Below are 15,418 nucleotides of genomic sequence, written 5' to 3' on the forward strand. Positions count from 1 at the left end.
TACACCAGCCAGCTGGAATAAGCAAATATTCCTTGAAAGTATTATGAGAAGTTTATAGATGACAATCCTAAGTGTTTAGTTAAAATTAATTTAAAAAACGGTGCCACCAAATACTACTGAAATGCTCTGCCCAGAATGAAGTGGAACTTCTCAGACCTCAGATGCCCGAATGAGAGAAAATGTTTGCATGTATTTATTTTAGGTGTTTGTAAACTGTAAATACTTAATATAACTCAAGCTATAAAGAAACCTTGCTGTCAAACTTTTTTGTCGCATTTTATGAACAGGTAATTTCATAATTACCTCTAATAATAACAACTAGAAAGGCTATAGACTTTATTTTGGAGCATGGCTGTGGGGAATTGTGTTCATTCAGCCACAACAGCATTAATGACATTAGGCATTTATGTCACGTGATAGGCCTGAGATGCATTCCAGTTCATCCCAAAGGTGTTCAGTGGGGTTGAGGTCAGCGGTCTATGCAGTGCTTTTGAGTTCTTCCGTATGTAATTCACTTTGTGCATAAAGTCATGATGGAGCATGTTTGGGCCTATTATTTGAAGGGAAAATATAACGTTGCAGCATAAAAAAATAACATCCATTACAATTGCGTGCTTTCAACTTTGTAGTAATAGTTTAGGAACAACAAATATGGTTGTTATGGCCGGGTTGCCAGTTAACGTTTAGTAAAAAAAAAATAAAAAATAAAATAAAGAATGGTCATTTCAGTCAGGAGAATCCTGCAGGTTGAATAGCAGAACCGAATTCCCATGAGCTCAATACAAAAGGGAGACACATGTTGACTGGACTCTAAATTAAGCAACTTCAAATTATGGGATGAGTCAAAAAGTTGTTAAATGTTGAATGTTTTTCAAGTTAAATGTTTTTCTGTGCTGTTTTTTTTATCGGTATTCATTGACCTGAATGTGCATTAGGTCCTACATTGGCTAATTCGTTGATTTCGATTTGCCATAATCTAAAACCTGTTCAACTTTGGTACCTGAGAAGCTATCGCACATCACAAGCACTTCTTGTCTTCTTTACAAATATGCCCTCTACACAGCTTTAGTTCATCCTCAAACCTAATGAGAGACGACACTGTGTTTACATGGAGTGACTAATTTTCTCATCCAGATATAGTAGGTATGCTAATTTGACAGCAGGACAACAAGGCTTATCGCTGTCCGTTAAGGCATGCAAACATCTTCAGGGAACAAGTGTGTGTGTGTGTGTGTGTGTGTGTGTGTGTGTGTGTGTGTGTGTGTGTGTGTAGGCTGATCTGATAAGCAGCTGCGGCGAAGAGCAGCGGCTTGCGAGTGACAGCTCGCTGCTCTTTGTTGAGCCAACACATGCCGTTCTGCGGCAGAGGCAGCAACGAGCTAATGAAGTGACCCTGCAAACAAGACCTGCTGGTAACTAGGTAACCGTATCACCATTTTAACGAAGCCAGCAGCGGCGAGTGGGCTCAGTGCTGATAGAAGGTACAGAGGACAGCTGGTGGCTATGAAGTCTTAAACAGAAGAGATGCTCGTTTTTTTTTTTGTTTTTTTTTTTTTGTGCTTTTTTTGCTTTATATTCATCTTTCTTTTGCTTTTTTTTTTTTTTTTTTTTTTTTTTTTTACATTTTTTTTTATATCTCTCCCTACCTCTCGCTCTGGCTTTCTATTTTGCCTTTAGCTCTGCTGCCATCCACTAACTCAATTCACTACAAAGCCCCATCTGCACCCACCTCCATTACACACACTCAAGCAGGAAATAACAAAAGGCCCCTCAACCTGAAATTATTATTATTATTATTTTATTTTTTTTTTGGATTTGTGATGCACGGCAACAGCAGTGGCCACGGTGACAAAGAAATTGTCACCATTGTCTCAGCTGTCATGCTAGAGAGGCCCTTAAAATGTTGTTTACATTTCCCCACATATTTGCTTCTCCTCCTTTCTCTCACACCCAGGCGCGTGTTCTTAAAAAAGGAAAAGACAAGTTAATAGCAGCAGCACAATGCATTTTCATTTAGCATCTTTAGAGTGTTTGTTGTTTTGTTTTTCACACGGCAAATGGAAAGCTCATGGCTGATTATGTGAAGAAGGCGTGAAATTGTGTTATTTGCAAGACTGGGGTATAAACTGGAGGCAGCAGTCGTCGAAAAGCTTCGGGGCCTGGAATCCAGACATGTTTTAAATAACGCCGTAATGACGCAGATTTTCCCAGGAGCACCCACAAACCCCACCGCGCGCAAAACACACACGCGTGCACACACCTCATATTTTAGCCTGCCGCATTAACGCATTGATTTTCTCTTCATTAACACACTCGCCCTGCTTTCGCCACGCTTCTCCGCGTGCATTTCGCAAAAATCAGCTGGAAAATAGTCCGGTGGCCGATGGGATAACCAGACGCTTTGTTTTTTTTTTTTTTCCTCGATCTCAGTCGTCGTCCTTGTGCACACATCGCTTTCTCTCGGCTACGTTTTTAACACGATTGTTATCCCTCACAAGCATTAGAAAGTCATTAATGGTGAAGTCTCCGGATACACATCATGCAAATTGGTGCGGAAAGGCTATAATTTGAGCAATTATAGCATTTCTTCACAACCGGTTTCATAATGTTTTATAATTGACGTTACCGTCAGCCCCCTATATAATTTGATTTCGGTCGTCTATCATTCTCTCGCTCGCTCCATTCCCTGTGTTATGGGCAGTGGAGGTGAGCAGCAGGGTGGCACTGTGGATGGCTGTGCTGGTCATAGTACAGATACAGTCAGGGTTTTGGAGACACGGTATCCATGCATCGCCCAGCCTCAGGCCAACATTCTGATGGATACATGGAAAATGAGAGAGAAAGATAAGATGCCTGGAAAGATTTGCTGAGATTTCATAAACTGAGGCGAAAAGAAAAACAAAAGGGATTTTACTTAACCGCGTTTGGAAAGGGCGTTTCGCCTTCGAGCTGTGCCGAGCGTGGAAATCATCAGATTAAAAGAAAATAAGGAGGAACTTGGACAGATCGAATGCATTAACAGTGAGGGGTATGTGTGTGTGTGTGTGTGTGTGTGTGTGTGTGTGTGTGTGTATGTGTGTGTGTGTGTGTTTCCACAAAAGTCCCACAGAGAAAGAGGCACAGAATTAGAGGGGATATGGAGGTTGTCTATTATCGCTGTTCTGGCCAGCAGGTTCACACAGCTCTCCAAGACTCATGAATGTAATTGACCTTTTTTTTCTGTAATGTGGAGAGTGAGAGTGTGTGTGTGTGTGTGTGTGTGTGTGTGTGTGTGTGTGTGTGTGTGTGTGTGTGTGTGTTGGGGGAGGGGGGGAACTAAACAACAAACCAAGCAACGTTAATTTTACAGCAACACAGTATCGCTGCGGAGTCTGCCAATATGAAAAGGGCATTCAAATCAATAGATTGACAATAGCCTCTGAAAAGAAGGCTGAACTCAATTTTCTGGCTGTGACCACCAAGCCTCAGAACTTCTCAGACCTTCAGTTTGACCAAAAAAAAAGATTTCTTTATTTTTATTTTTTATTTTGCCTTTGCTTGCTCGCTCTCATTTTACTCCATTTCTTCTCCTTTTCTTTGGCCTGTATGCAGAGCTTCGTTTTCGGGCCCAGCTTTGTGGACGAACAATGTGCAGGTCTAATCATTATTTAGCTGCGGCGTACGCTAGAAAGGTCAGCGGTTTGAAATGTCAGGCTTCAATAGAACTAGATGCACATCGTGCCGCTCAAGTGTCCAATTAAATGGGGGCTGGCAGGGGCTGGGGGGTGAAGTGCACTTCACATGGAGGAGCTAATGAGGGGCCAGGGTATTGGAGCCCCCTCTATGGCGAGTGCAGGAAAGAAGGCAAAGCATGGGAGATAGAAAATAAGGCAATGTGAGCAGTGTGAGAATCCTAAAGACCTTCAAAAGCATGCGAGGGAATATCGCTTGATGTTTACACACTTTTACATACATTTTTACTGAGAAGATGTGCATAAAGACACACACACACCCACACACATACGGGCACAGATGCTGAAGGTCAGTGTGTCCTGTGTGTCACTGCTTTATCTCCCTGAGTCATCTCAGATCACCAGCTGTTTTTTTCAGACTGCAGGGAAAAAAAGCTTCCCACACAGCCTGTAAAGATAAAACAGGGTCATAGGTTATCACACACTTTCTCTGCATCCTAATAAACACACATCTACATAGCATAAGAAGAGACATGTCCTACAGAGCTTTCATCGTTTCTCACCTTTTAGCACTAAAATCATTCTTTCTCTATATGTAATCAAGTAATATATGTAATCTCTAAATAATCACGCCAGTTTAAGGAGTTCAAACTGGCGGCAGCACTTTTCTATCTCATCTCTCTCTACTGCATTTGTAGCTTAAGTGCAATTACCACAGATAGGAATTGAACATGATTGCCTGTACTGAAAACGAAGGGAAATAAAAAACCCCTGCTCATTTAAAACTTATAATGGAAGTCTAAGGGCAGATGTTAGAGCAGTTAATAAATGTTTAAATGAAATATGCGTTTCTCAAAATGCTTTTCTGTAATCTGTAATCACTGGCATTTGGTATTTAACCTCTAAATCTGTGGAATTTGTCCTTTTGCGGAATAGTGGGGATTTGTCTTTTGTGGTCATGCCATGAATCACACTGTGAAGAAGCATGCTGCTTGCCTCTGCCTTTGCGTCTCCGTGTTGGTTTCGGGTTCTCTTTCTGCCGCATCCTGTTATTGGTTGACTACCACATTGTGTTCACCTGTTCTTTTAGTTTGTCGATTTAAACCCTACTTCTTCGATTTCTCATTACAAATCCTTTGCTGATTGTTTTCATGCACTATAGAGCCTTATTTTCTGTTCCTGTATTTTTTCCTCTGTTTTTGTCGCTGTGTCTGTTGTTTATTTATGCTTCTTCTGTAATGTGTTCCTGGACATGCATTGATCCAGCTATGGATTATGATGATGATTCTTAGATTAGTCACCAAAACAAATACAATGCTGTTATGTCCTTCCTCGAAAAACATGCAACAACGTGGTCTAGCCAACGACATAGCCCAAAGAAAATCCAGACGCACCTCAGTTCCTTTTGTTGGTGTATTTTTGTCACATCTAATTATTTTAATGTTAGTAATCAAAATGACAACCAACAGATCTCATACTAAGTTATGCTTTTAGTGTAATGGTTATACATTCGTTCGTACCATGAATTTGTCCATAAGTTGTTACTGTGTTCATTATGATGTAAAAGCTATAAATACTATCGAATTCAACAATAAAAAATACTATATAAAACAAATTGAAATACTGTATACAATATTTTGTATTAAGTAATAAAAAAAGAATACAAATTAATAAAAAAAAATTCAAAGTGTCCATTGCGCATTATGCAGACTCGTTACGGTCGATTACTAGCTGCGGCGACTCTCCTCCGTTGTGTATTTATTCGAATTCGAACAAATTTGACTTTGAGGACAGGTTTGTTCGTATCCGCCAAAGTTCCTAAAGTGAATGTTCATAAATCGTTAGTGTCTGTAGATTTGCATGTACACTATATGGGAAGAAAAATATAATGGGACATCTGACTTTTTTCACCCACTGTTTCCACAAAGTACACAGTTGTATATGATGTGTTTGGATGCAAGCTTTAAAGTTTCCCTCTCGCTTGATCTAGGGGACCAAAACCTGTTCCAGCATGGCAATGCTCAGGTGAACAAAGCAAGCTCCATGAAGATATGGTTTAAATAGGTTTAAGTGGAGGATTGTAAGTGGTCTGCTATAAAGCTTAGAACCCTATTGAACATCTTTGGGCTGAACTGGAACGCTGACTGCATCCCAGGTCTCCTCACTCTACATCAGTACCTGAACTTTTTAAATACCTTTGAGGCTGAATGAGCACAAATCTCCACAACCACTCTTTAAAATCTGGTGGAACATTTTCCATAAGTGGAAGTTATCGTCGCAACAAATGGGGACTGAATGTGGAATGGGCTGTTCAAAAAACACATATGAATCTTCTTGTCCACAACCCTTTTCCATATAATGTACCTCATGGATTTGAAATGTTTATTGATGGATTCAACAAATATCCCCAGAGTGTCATTATTAAACACTTTTAACACTCTTTGTTCTTTTTTTCAATACCTGAAGTTGAAAAATATTGTTTGTAGTTCACTGTGGTTCGCAGTGTAAAGCACTGATAAAAGGTTTTCTATGGTTACAGTGATACAAAGTAAAACCTGCCATTACCAAATTCACAGATCTTTAGAGGTTCCTTGTTACACAAATTCCTTGAAAAAAGGACAAAGCCAAAAAAAAAAAAAGAAAGATAAAAGGACACAGATCGTACATTAGAAAAAAGGAATATTTTCTAAAGAGACTAATGCTCTAAAGTGGCTTCACTTTTACAGGTGAAGGTCAATAGTACAGTCTAAGCAGTTTGGGCGAACAGATGCCATGTGAAGCTGTGGAAATTAGCCCACTCATCATGCCTTCCATAAATGTTATTTTAATCAAAGTGTATTAGAGCAGCCAGATATTTTAGACATATGGGCACTGCATTCTTCCAGACTTCCCCATCTGTCTCTCTGTGTGCTCGGACTGTGCTGACTGCCATCACCCAGATGCTTGGACAACATTTTTAAGTTCCTCCTCACCACACCAAGAACCATGCTTAGATCCACTGATGGTAAATAATCTGGTTTTGTTCGACTATGAAATGAGTTTTACTATGAAATATCTTTCTAGTTCATTTACAAGATCACTAGAGCTTGGACCATTTGTGAGGATGGGGTTAGTCAGAAAAGACATGTATAGGAACACACATGCACATCATGTACTCACCTGGATTAGTGATGGTAAGGAGGTCCAACTTCCGTTGTTGCTAAAACAGAAAACAAAAAATAAAAAAGTTATTGTTACTTATAAATCCTGAATGCCTGCTAGCAGTGGTGGACAGCAATAAAGTAAATAAAACGTGTTACTGTATTTAAGGAGCTTTTTCACGTATCTGTACTTTACTGAAGTATTTCCATTCGGGGAGACTTTTACTTTAATTTCACCACAAATATCAAATATCTTTTTGTAGTAGAGTAAAAAAGACTTTTTACGCTACTACATTAGAAATCAGTCGTTCCTTTTTATTTAGGAGTGGATTAAAACTTAATTCTTACTTGTTTTGATTTTCTGCTTGGTGGTATCTACTTAACATAAACATACAGTTCAGCGTCACTTCAACAGCAAGCAGAACATTTTGAGAGGAATAAATAATGGAAGAGTCTCCTGAATCTAACTCGCCACAACACCCGTGACTTTAATTGCTCGATTTTTTTTTTATATTTGAAAAGAAGGTTTTCGGGCTCGTGATAATTTATTAGATATCGGTCAGTGTTTGACTCTTTAATATCATTCTATTAATAGATTTGTGTGCTACGAGTAACAGAGTCTTTTCACATAAACTGAGTTGATTAATCAAAGAGTCTTGTGAAAGAAATAATAACAGGAACATTATAGTCATTATAAATCATAGTACTTTGGATACTTAAGTACATTTGAAGGCAAATGCTTTTGTACTTTTACTCAAATGAAAGTTTAAAGGGAGAAATTTTACTTTTAGTAAAGTAATATTTTACCTACTGTATCTCTACTTAAATGGTATGTGTACTTCAACCACCACTGCTAGCGATATTTGGGGATACCAATAAATATCAGTATTGCACTGCGCTGCAAAGTACTTGCTGTTGTCTTGTGATACTTATGTGCTTAGTTGTTTAGAGTTGTTGTTTTTCGTGCACTGGACAACTTTTTCTTCACATAAAACCATACTGAGTCATCTGTATATTCCTACTGAGAGTTTTTTTTCTCACTGAATGATGGAATTTAATTTAATTTTTTTCAACTCATTCATTCATTCATTTATTTTCTCCCGCTTATCCGTAATCCGGGTTGCGGGGGCAGCAGTCTAAGCAGGACCCAACTGCTGCCCAATCCTCACAGCACCGTCCCTTACGGTTCCTCCTGCAGGTGGTGAGCCCACGGGAAGGTTTTTTCAACTCCTTTTTTTAAATTTATTATTATTTTATTTTTTTTACCAGAAGCCTGTTAGAAATAATATCCATTTTAACATCACAAACTGATTTAATTGACTTAAAAAAAATTGCCATTTAAATGCCTTTATATTCATGTCACCATATCATACAATTTGTAGGGTCCTTGATCAACATCTGTCTGTCTGTAACCTACTAGTAACTCATGTTAATAGGCAGCTAAGGTGAAGTTTTTTACCATGGACAACACATGCCAATAAACCGTTCCTTTTCAAACAGCAGACCTTGATTTATTACAAATTCTCAGCCAAATTGCAAATAACAAAAGTGTGATTTGGCTGCATTTCGTTCACTCTTAAAGCCGACTTGACTTGACTTAACTCACGTCTATATTTGTTTTAGTAATAACGAATATGTGTATATCCTAGGCGTGTAGGAATTACACAAGGCACAAATTAAAATGGCAATAAATTTAAATGAATAGAAAATTTTTATTAAATTGTTTACATTTGTTAGACCCTATTTGGATAATACAGATGTGTATATGTGTGTGTGTGTGTGTGTGTGTGTGTGTGTGTGTGTGTGTGTGTGTGTGTGTGTGTGTGTTCATTTACTCCCTCGATATGTGGAATTGTCAGGATTTTCTGCTTGTTAGATAAATTCTTGAAGCTGTACGTAAAACGGTAAAGAATTCATAGCGTTAGCATTAGCCGCTAACCAGGAAGTGTCTAGCATCTAACGCTATGGATTCTTTAGAGTTTTAATGCATGCACAAATCAAATGTTATTATTATTGTGTATGTTTTCAAAAGTAATAATAATAATTAAAAAAATGCACTCAAAGTGCTGGGCAGAGACTAAAGAAACTTGCGGTCTGCCACTTAACATTTTCCTGAGGGAACTCAGATTGTAATTATGTTCCACACGCAAAAAAAGATTGCATTATGGACACGTGTGTACCGAACCGAAAGCGCTGTACTGAAAAGTTTCGGTATTAATACGTGTACTCTAATAATTGCAGAGATCAGTGAAATCAAATTTTAGTTTTTTTTTGTTGTCTATATTTATCAAAAAAGTTGCTAGCTTGGATTCATCTGTTTGACCTTTTTCTTTTTCTTTTATATAACTGTGTGTATCTGCTACAGACGGAGTAATGGAGGATGTACGAGGTTACCCAGTTTAACATTTCACACTTTCTTTGGACTGACAGAAGTGGGTAGCGTGCTAGATGAGGTGCTACCTCACTCCCTCTCTCCTCTTACAATTCATCCACTAGATTCCCCCTCCTCATCTCTCTCTCTCTCTCTCTCTCTCTCTCTCTCTCTCTCTCTCTCTCTCTCTCTTTCTCACTGGAAGCTCTTCTGAGTGACACTAATCAACACCTTTATTTCTTTTCCCTTCACACTCTCACCCTCTGTATGTCAGCCATGTGCTTGGGTGGAGCCTGAAGCTTGTGTGTATGTGTGAAATTCAGTGGTGGTGCTCATAACAGATAACAAATTTATGACATCATACATGAAGCTAAAATGACAAGTATTACCAACTTTTTCAAAAATAAACTATATTCCAGAAGAAAATGGTGAGAAAAGTCTGTACACAAATGCCTGCTTGTGTAAGAATGAGCTGAAAAGGACGTTTTGCACCTAAAAACACCAACGGCGTACTATCTGGCTGATTAACTCACATTTTCAAGTCGTAGCAACACGACGAGTCGAGCTCGGAAATGGACATGTACCAACTTGTATCTTCCTTTTTAAAATTCCAAAGGCAATGAAAAGTATGCAAAAGCAGATGAAGTGCCACAGTGCAACAGCTACTGCATTGGTTTGAATGGGCTTGAATTCAGGAATTTTATTTCTTGGGGGTGCCAAAGCTCCTGAGTCTCTGTGGAGTGTGTGTGTGTGTGTGTGTGTGTGTGTGTGTGTGTGTGTGTGTGTGTGTGTGTGTGTGTGTGTGAAAGAGAGAGAGAGAGAGAGAGAGAAAGAGAGAGAGAGAGAGAGAGAGAGAGAGAGAGAGAGAGAGAAAGAGAGAGAGAGAGAGAGAGAGAGAGAGAGAGAGAGAGAGAGAGAGAGAGAGAGAGAGAGAGAGAGAGAGAGAGAGGTTATGTATTCGTGGGGTGCGGTGTGCTCAAATGGTATCCTGGTGAGACTGTGTGACAAGGGCTCAAGCAATTCACAGAAGTCATACTTCAGATCAATAAGTGTCCAATCAAAGGCCAATGCACACCGTCATTGCCATGCTTAAACTTGGAGAGCACACACACACACACACACACACACACACACACACACACACACACACACACACACACACACACACACACACACAATGGTAAATGTAATGGAAAATGTAAATATTACTGGCACATATTTTGCACAAATCATCCAAACGTGTTAGTGCGAGAAATACATTATGAAATCATGAACAGTGTCATTATTATGGCTCCCCCTGCTGGATATGATGTGTTCTGCATCTCACACAGAATTAGTCAAATCCTTCATGCATGAACAAGCGGGGTCTCAATAACATCTATGCTTGAAGGATTTTCCGGGTTCAGGATGTCAAAACCTTCACATATAAGTATTACATAGCAGAATATATAGAGGAAAACACTATCTATATCTCCACTTGTTGATCCCATTTAAATTATAAAGTCATTATCATACCAAAAAAACAAACAAACAAAAAATTATAATAATTCCCCTTAATAATTTCCCCTTCTCTAATTATGATTTGGGGCCACAAAGCAGCAAACACTACTTGTGTTTCACTTAATAATGGACATTGTAGATTCTAGCAAGGAAAACCGAGTAAAAAATTGGTCTACCAGCCAATTAGTGTTCTTATTCCGTAATTATCTGCCATTATAGCGTTTCAACCTACGTGACTCAAATGATCCATGAAATAAGTACTGATAAAGTATGATACACTTACTTACTAATGACACTGAAATGATCAGTAAGCAAAAGCTACATCTTCTGTCAGCTCTTTAGAAGCCCTCATTGAGATCAATTCAGTTTTGTCCTTCAAGGCAAAAAAGCTCGACTATCCTACCATGCTTAGATCTACTGATGTTAAAACAGTGAGAATACGGTTACAGCCAGAAAACAGTGTGACCTCAGCCAGACATTGCTTCCTGCAGTGTCTCTACCATAACCACTCAGATCAGGCCATGGAGAAATCAAGCTGGCCTCAGGGCTTTCAATTGTTAGAGCTGCTGGGGTGGGCTTATCCTATGATCACTTAAATCACTTACATTTAAATGGGAAAGCAGGGAAAACCCCTGACACCCTTATTCCTGGGAGAATGCTGTTATGACAAAAATAACAATGAATATTAATTCTAATATTTGCTTCATATAGCATTTATAAAGTCATTAAAACAGGGCTTAATATCAGTCTGAGTATGGCGGATCATTTATTTATGTAGCGTCAAAAAATATACAGTGCTAATCAGTTCTGTCAGTTTTTTCAAACCAAAATTGCATCCCTCTGCTTTTTCTCTACACCACAATAAATAGCCATGGCACAAAATAAAAATAAACGGTGAGAGGAAAAAAAAAAAAAGAGAGAGAGAGAGAGAGAGAGAGAGAGAGAGAGAGAGAGAGCGGAGCAGTTTTCATTAACACTCAATGAGGCATTGCAGCTTTCACTAAATGCTGATTCTCTTCCTGTGATAATGGTTAATTAGAGCATTGTGCTCCTCTCTCTCACCCGAACTGTCACTCTGAAGCCTGCCCGAATGGGATGCTTAGTGTTTCCCAGTAACACCACACACATACACACACGTGCACATTATGAGAGAGCCATTATGAGGACAATTCTGGGCATGAAAATAGGATTGAATTAATCTTTATCAAATGAAGCTCTGTGCCAGGGAATTCCCTATATACAGAGAGAGAAAGAGAGAGAGAGAGAGAGAGAGAGAGAGAGAGAGAGAGAGAGAGAGAGAGAGAGAGAGAGAGAGAGAGAGAGTGTGTCCCAGGATGCCTTAATGTCTGAGGGCTTCCCCTTTTTTCTGGTTCCATATGCTGGCACATAATCAGTCCACAGACACGCATACACGTTCCAGGATAATAAATTCTCCATTTCTTCTGTATCACTGATTATCTGACAATATAATAATAGAGCTACCTGATTCATGAATAATCCCTGAGATTCCTTAGTTTTCTTTCTAACTTTTTTATTTTTTGCTTTTTCTGGCCTACATTCCGTCCAGACTCCAAATAGGCCAGACGTCCCAAACTTTCTCCATAAAATGCCATTAATCTTATCAGACTGATGCGCACCTTTCCAATAGCGGCTTAATCTGGGCTGGCTGCCGCTCGGCACGACTGTAATTAAGATGGCTGGTCTGCAGATAGAGGAGGAGGAAAAAAACTCTCACCAGCAAAACCCTTCATTTACTAAACCTCACTCCTTATGAACAAATTAAATATTCATGCACAGTCTACCCAAAGCCCATTTGCAATATTTCCTCCTGAATTTACTTTTCATATTTGCTGATGATTATCCTGCATGTGGGCACATAAGAAAAGGAGGGGTTATTAAAAAAAAAATAAAAAATCCACCCAACAATTTGGTGTCTCATTTCGCATTCATGTAAGGTCAATATTAAAAGATTAACCTGAGTCGTTTCACCTTAGCTATCTATTTAAAAAAATACCTCCGGTAGCAGCTAGTGGACTAAATGATTTGATTGGAATATTGCTTGGAAAGGTACATTAGCAAATAGAGGGCATCATTAGGTCCTCGGTCTTTGACCTAGGATTATGGTGTCACAAATTGCGCATGGAGACACCCTTGTTCAGCACACACCATCCGCGTAGTGATGAGGTAAGGGAAATTAGTTGTGAGCTACTTAGGTTGTTTGTGTCCATCCCAGCGGTGACTCAGTGTCTTTGTCGACGTCCTCTGAGGACACTTTTTGTCAGATGGCAACAATCCCCCGGAGAGAGTGTATGAGAGAGAGAGAGAGAGAGAGAGAGAGAGAGAGAGAGAGAGAGAGAGAGAGAGGGAAGGTGAATCAACAATCTTAGTCACCTCATTTTAAAAAGGAAACACCCCTGTGAGAGTGAGTAAACACCCCCACCATCACACATTTCCCCTTCCTCACCCCCTCTTCCCCAACCACCTCCCTAATTTCCAGCTCGTCCCTCCTCTGAGTTGCGATGCTCCCCTGTGATGTGAGAGTGGTCTGAGCGATGAGCTCACTCTGAGATCATGCTCTCGTGGGCTTCTCATCTTACATGTCCCTTGCTGACAGCTTACTGAGCACACACTCGAACCCACAAAAGCTCGAGGACCACACACTCATCCTGGCTTTAATCCCAAATTTGAAAATCAGCACTGGAACAAATAAAAAAAAAAAACCTAGCCTTTTATCAATGATAAAAGGCTAAACCCACTTTTAGAACAGATTCCTTTTTTAAATATAGTTTTTTAAAATAATACAATATACTATATTGCTGTTTTGCTTAGGTCACACTTTCTAAAACATCTTCTCAGTTCACCCTGTGCTCCATTGAACTAGCTAACACATTCTAAATGTTAGACACTGATCAGGCATACCATTATGACCTGCCTAATATTGTTTTTGCTCCTAAATGTAGTTTAGTTTTTGCCCATGTAGTATTAACAGCTTTAACTTCTTCAGTAATAAGAGCTACAGGGGCTCGTCTGTTGGATCGGACCACATGGACCAGCCGTCACTCTTCACGTGCATCAATGAGACTCAGCCGCCCACGACCCTGTCACTGGTTCACCACTGTTCCTTCCTTGGACCACTGCAGGCCGGGAACAGCCCACAAGAGCTGCAGTTATGGAGATGCTCTGACCCAGACGTCTAGCCGTCACAATTTGGCCCTTGTTAAACTCGCTCAAGTCCTTACGCTTGCCCAATTTTCCTGCTTCTAACACATCAACTTTGAGGACAAAATGTTCACTTGCTGCCTAATAAATACCTTCCACTAACAGGTGCCGTGAAGACGAGATAATCAGTGTTATTTACTTCTTCGGTCATAATGTTATAATGTAATAATATTACGGCTGATTTGTGTATTTTATTGTAGTTTGTCTACCGTTGCAGCTATGGTGCACCTTTTTTTTTTAGTAAAAAAATAAACACAAAACAAAAAACTGATTATTGAGTCAAGTGACAAGATCCTGAAACAGTACCTGACAAACCACAGTCATGGTTGTTGAGTCAGAATTTTGAGGGGAAATTTGTACATATACAGTATGTTTTATGCCAGCCAAGGTATGTCAAATGTCATCATGCTGCAACTTCAGGCTCAAAAAGTAGTCCAACTACATGGTGACAGGCAAGTGTAAACAACCAATAAACAAAGAGAGAGAAAGAGAGACTTAGCAAGAGAGTGTATGAGTGAGAGTGTAAAAAAAAGGCGGTACAGTGCTTTCGGTTTGGTACATGTGTACCAAATGCAATCCTTTGTATGTGCAGAATATGGTTACATTTATTATTAAACTTATTATTAAACTTGAAAACATACACAATAATGCCAGGGGTATAAAAAGGAAACTAGAGTTAACGCAGTGTCTGTGTCACTCACTCCATACTGAAAATACAATTGTAGTGATCCTGACAATTCTACATATTAAGTTAGTGAATGAATGAAGGACGGAAGGCATCTTTTTTGTAATGCATTTCAGAAGACATTTTTAAAGTATGCTGAAAAAAGTAGAACCTGTAAGTTGAATATATCTTTAGAAAATTACAGAATCACACACAAACACACACTGTTTGGCCTCCTGCACATGACCCCTGAAGTGGTGGCTCAGGACCAGAGGGTTTTTCTGGAAGGGCTCCGCATGGTCAAGGTCACACAGTGAGCCTTATGGGCCTTAGACATATGGAAGAAACCTGGGTTCCTGTTACAGGGCCCCAGGTTGGGAACTCCTTGTCGTTAATAATGTTAATGATGGATGCCTCCCTCACAGGCTGGGAGGCAGTCATAAGTGACTCTACCCTAGGTCTCTGAAAAGGGCCCCATCTTTTTTGGCACATCAACCACCTTCTAGCATTGAAGCATTTCCTCTCAGACCTGAGGGGCCATCATGTGCTGGTCCATACAGACTACACATCCATGGTCTCTTACAACAACCACCAGAGGGGTCTGCGTTCTCGCCTGCTTTACAAGCTGGCACAACAGATCCTCCTGTAGGCCCAGGGGAAGCTGCTCTCACTAAGCGAAGTATACATCCCAGGGCACCTAAACCAGGGAGCAGACGCCCTTTGGGGGCAAGGGCCCAGGCACGAGGAATGGAGGCTCCGGTTGGCCCAGTGCTGGAGTTCCTTCAGGAACAGTTCATCACAGGGTTGTCTCCTGCCACGCTACAGGTTTACGTGTCTGCTATTGCGGCATATC

The 15,418-nt window shown here is 39.9% G+C and overlaps 1 protein-coding gene and 1 long non-coding RNA gene across 2 annotated transcripts in view; one reads left to right on the plus strand and one right to left on the minus strand.

Annotated features, from left to right (window-relative positions):
• The window catches only part of agbl4 (AGBL carboxypeptidase 4), a 320,509-nt gene that overhangs the window by 88,918 nt on the left and 216,173 nt on the right, over positions 1 to 15,418 (minus strand). The window contains exon 6 of the mRNA XM_083555525.1: positions 6,831 to 6,870. Coding sequence (XP_083411651.1) covers positions 6,831 to 6,870 — 40 coding nt within the window. The remainder of the gene's footprint in view (positions 1 to 6,830; positions 6,871 to 15,418) is intronic.
• On the plus strand, positions 538 to 6,139 carry LOC310733990. Its single transcript, XR_014535952.1, has 3 exons — positions 538 to 1,237; positions 1,274 to 3,201; positions 5,662 to 6,139. It is a non-coding gene; the product is annotated as an uncharacterized lncRNA (long non-coding RNA).

This window comes from Silurus aristotelis (genome assembly GCF_946808225.1).
Source record: "Silurus aristotelis genome assembly, chromosome: 11".
In the NCBI taxonomy this organism is placed as follows: Eukaryota; Metazoa; Chordata; class Actinopteri; order Siluriformes; family Siluridae; genus Silurus; species Silurus aristotelis.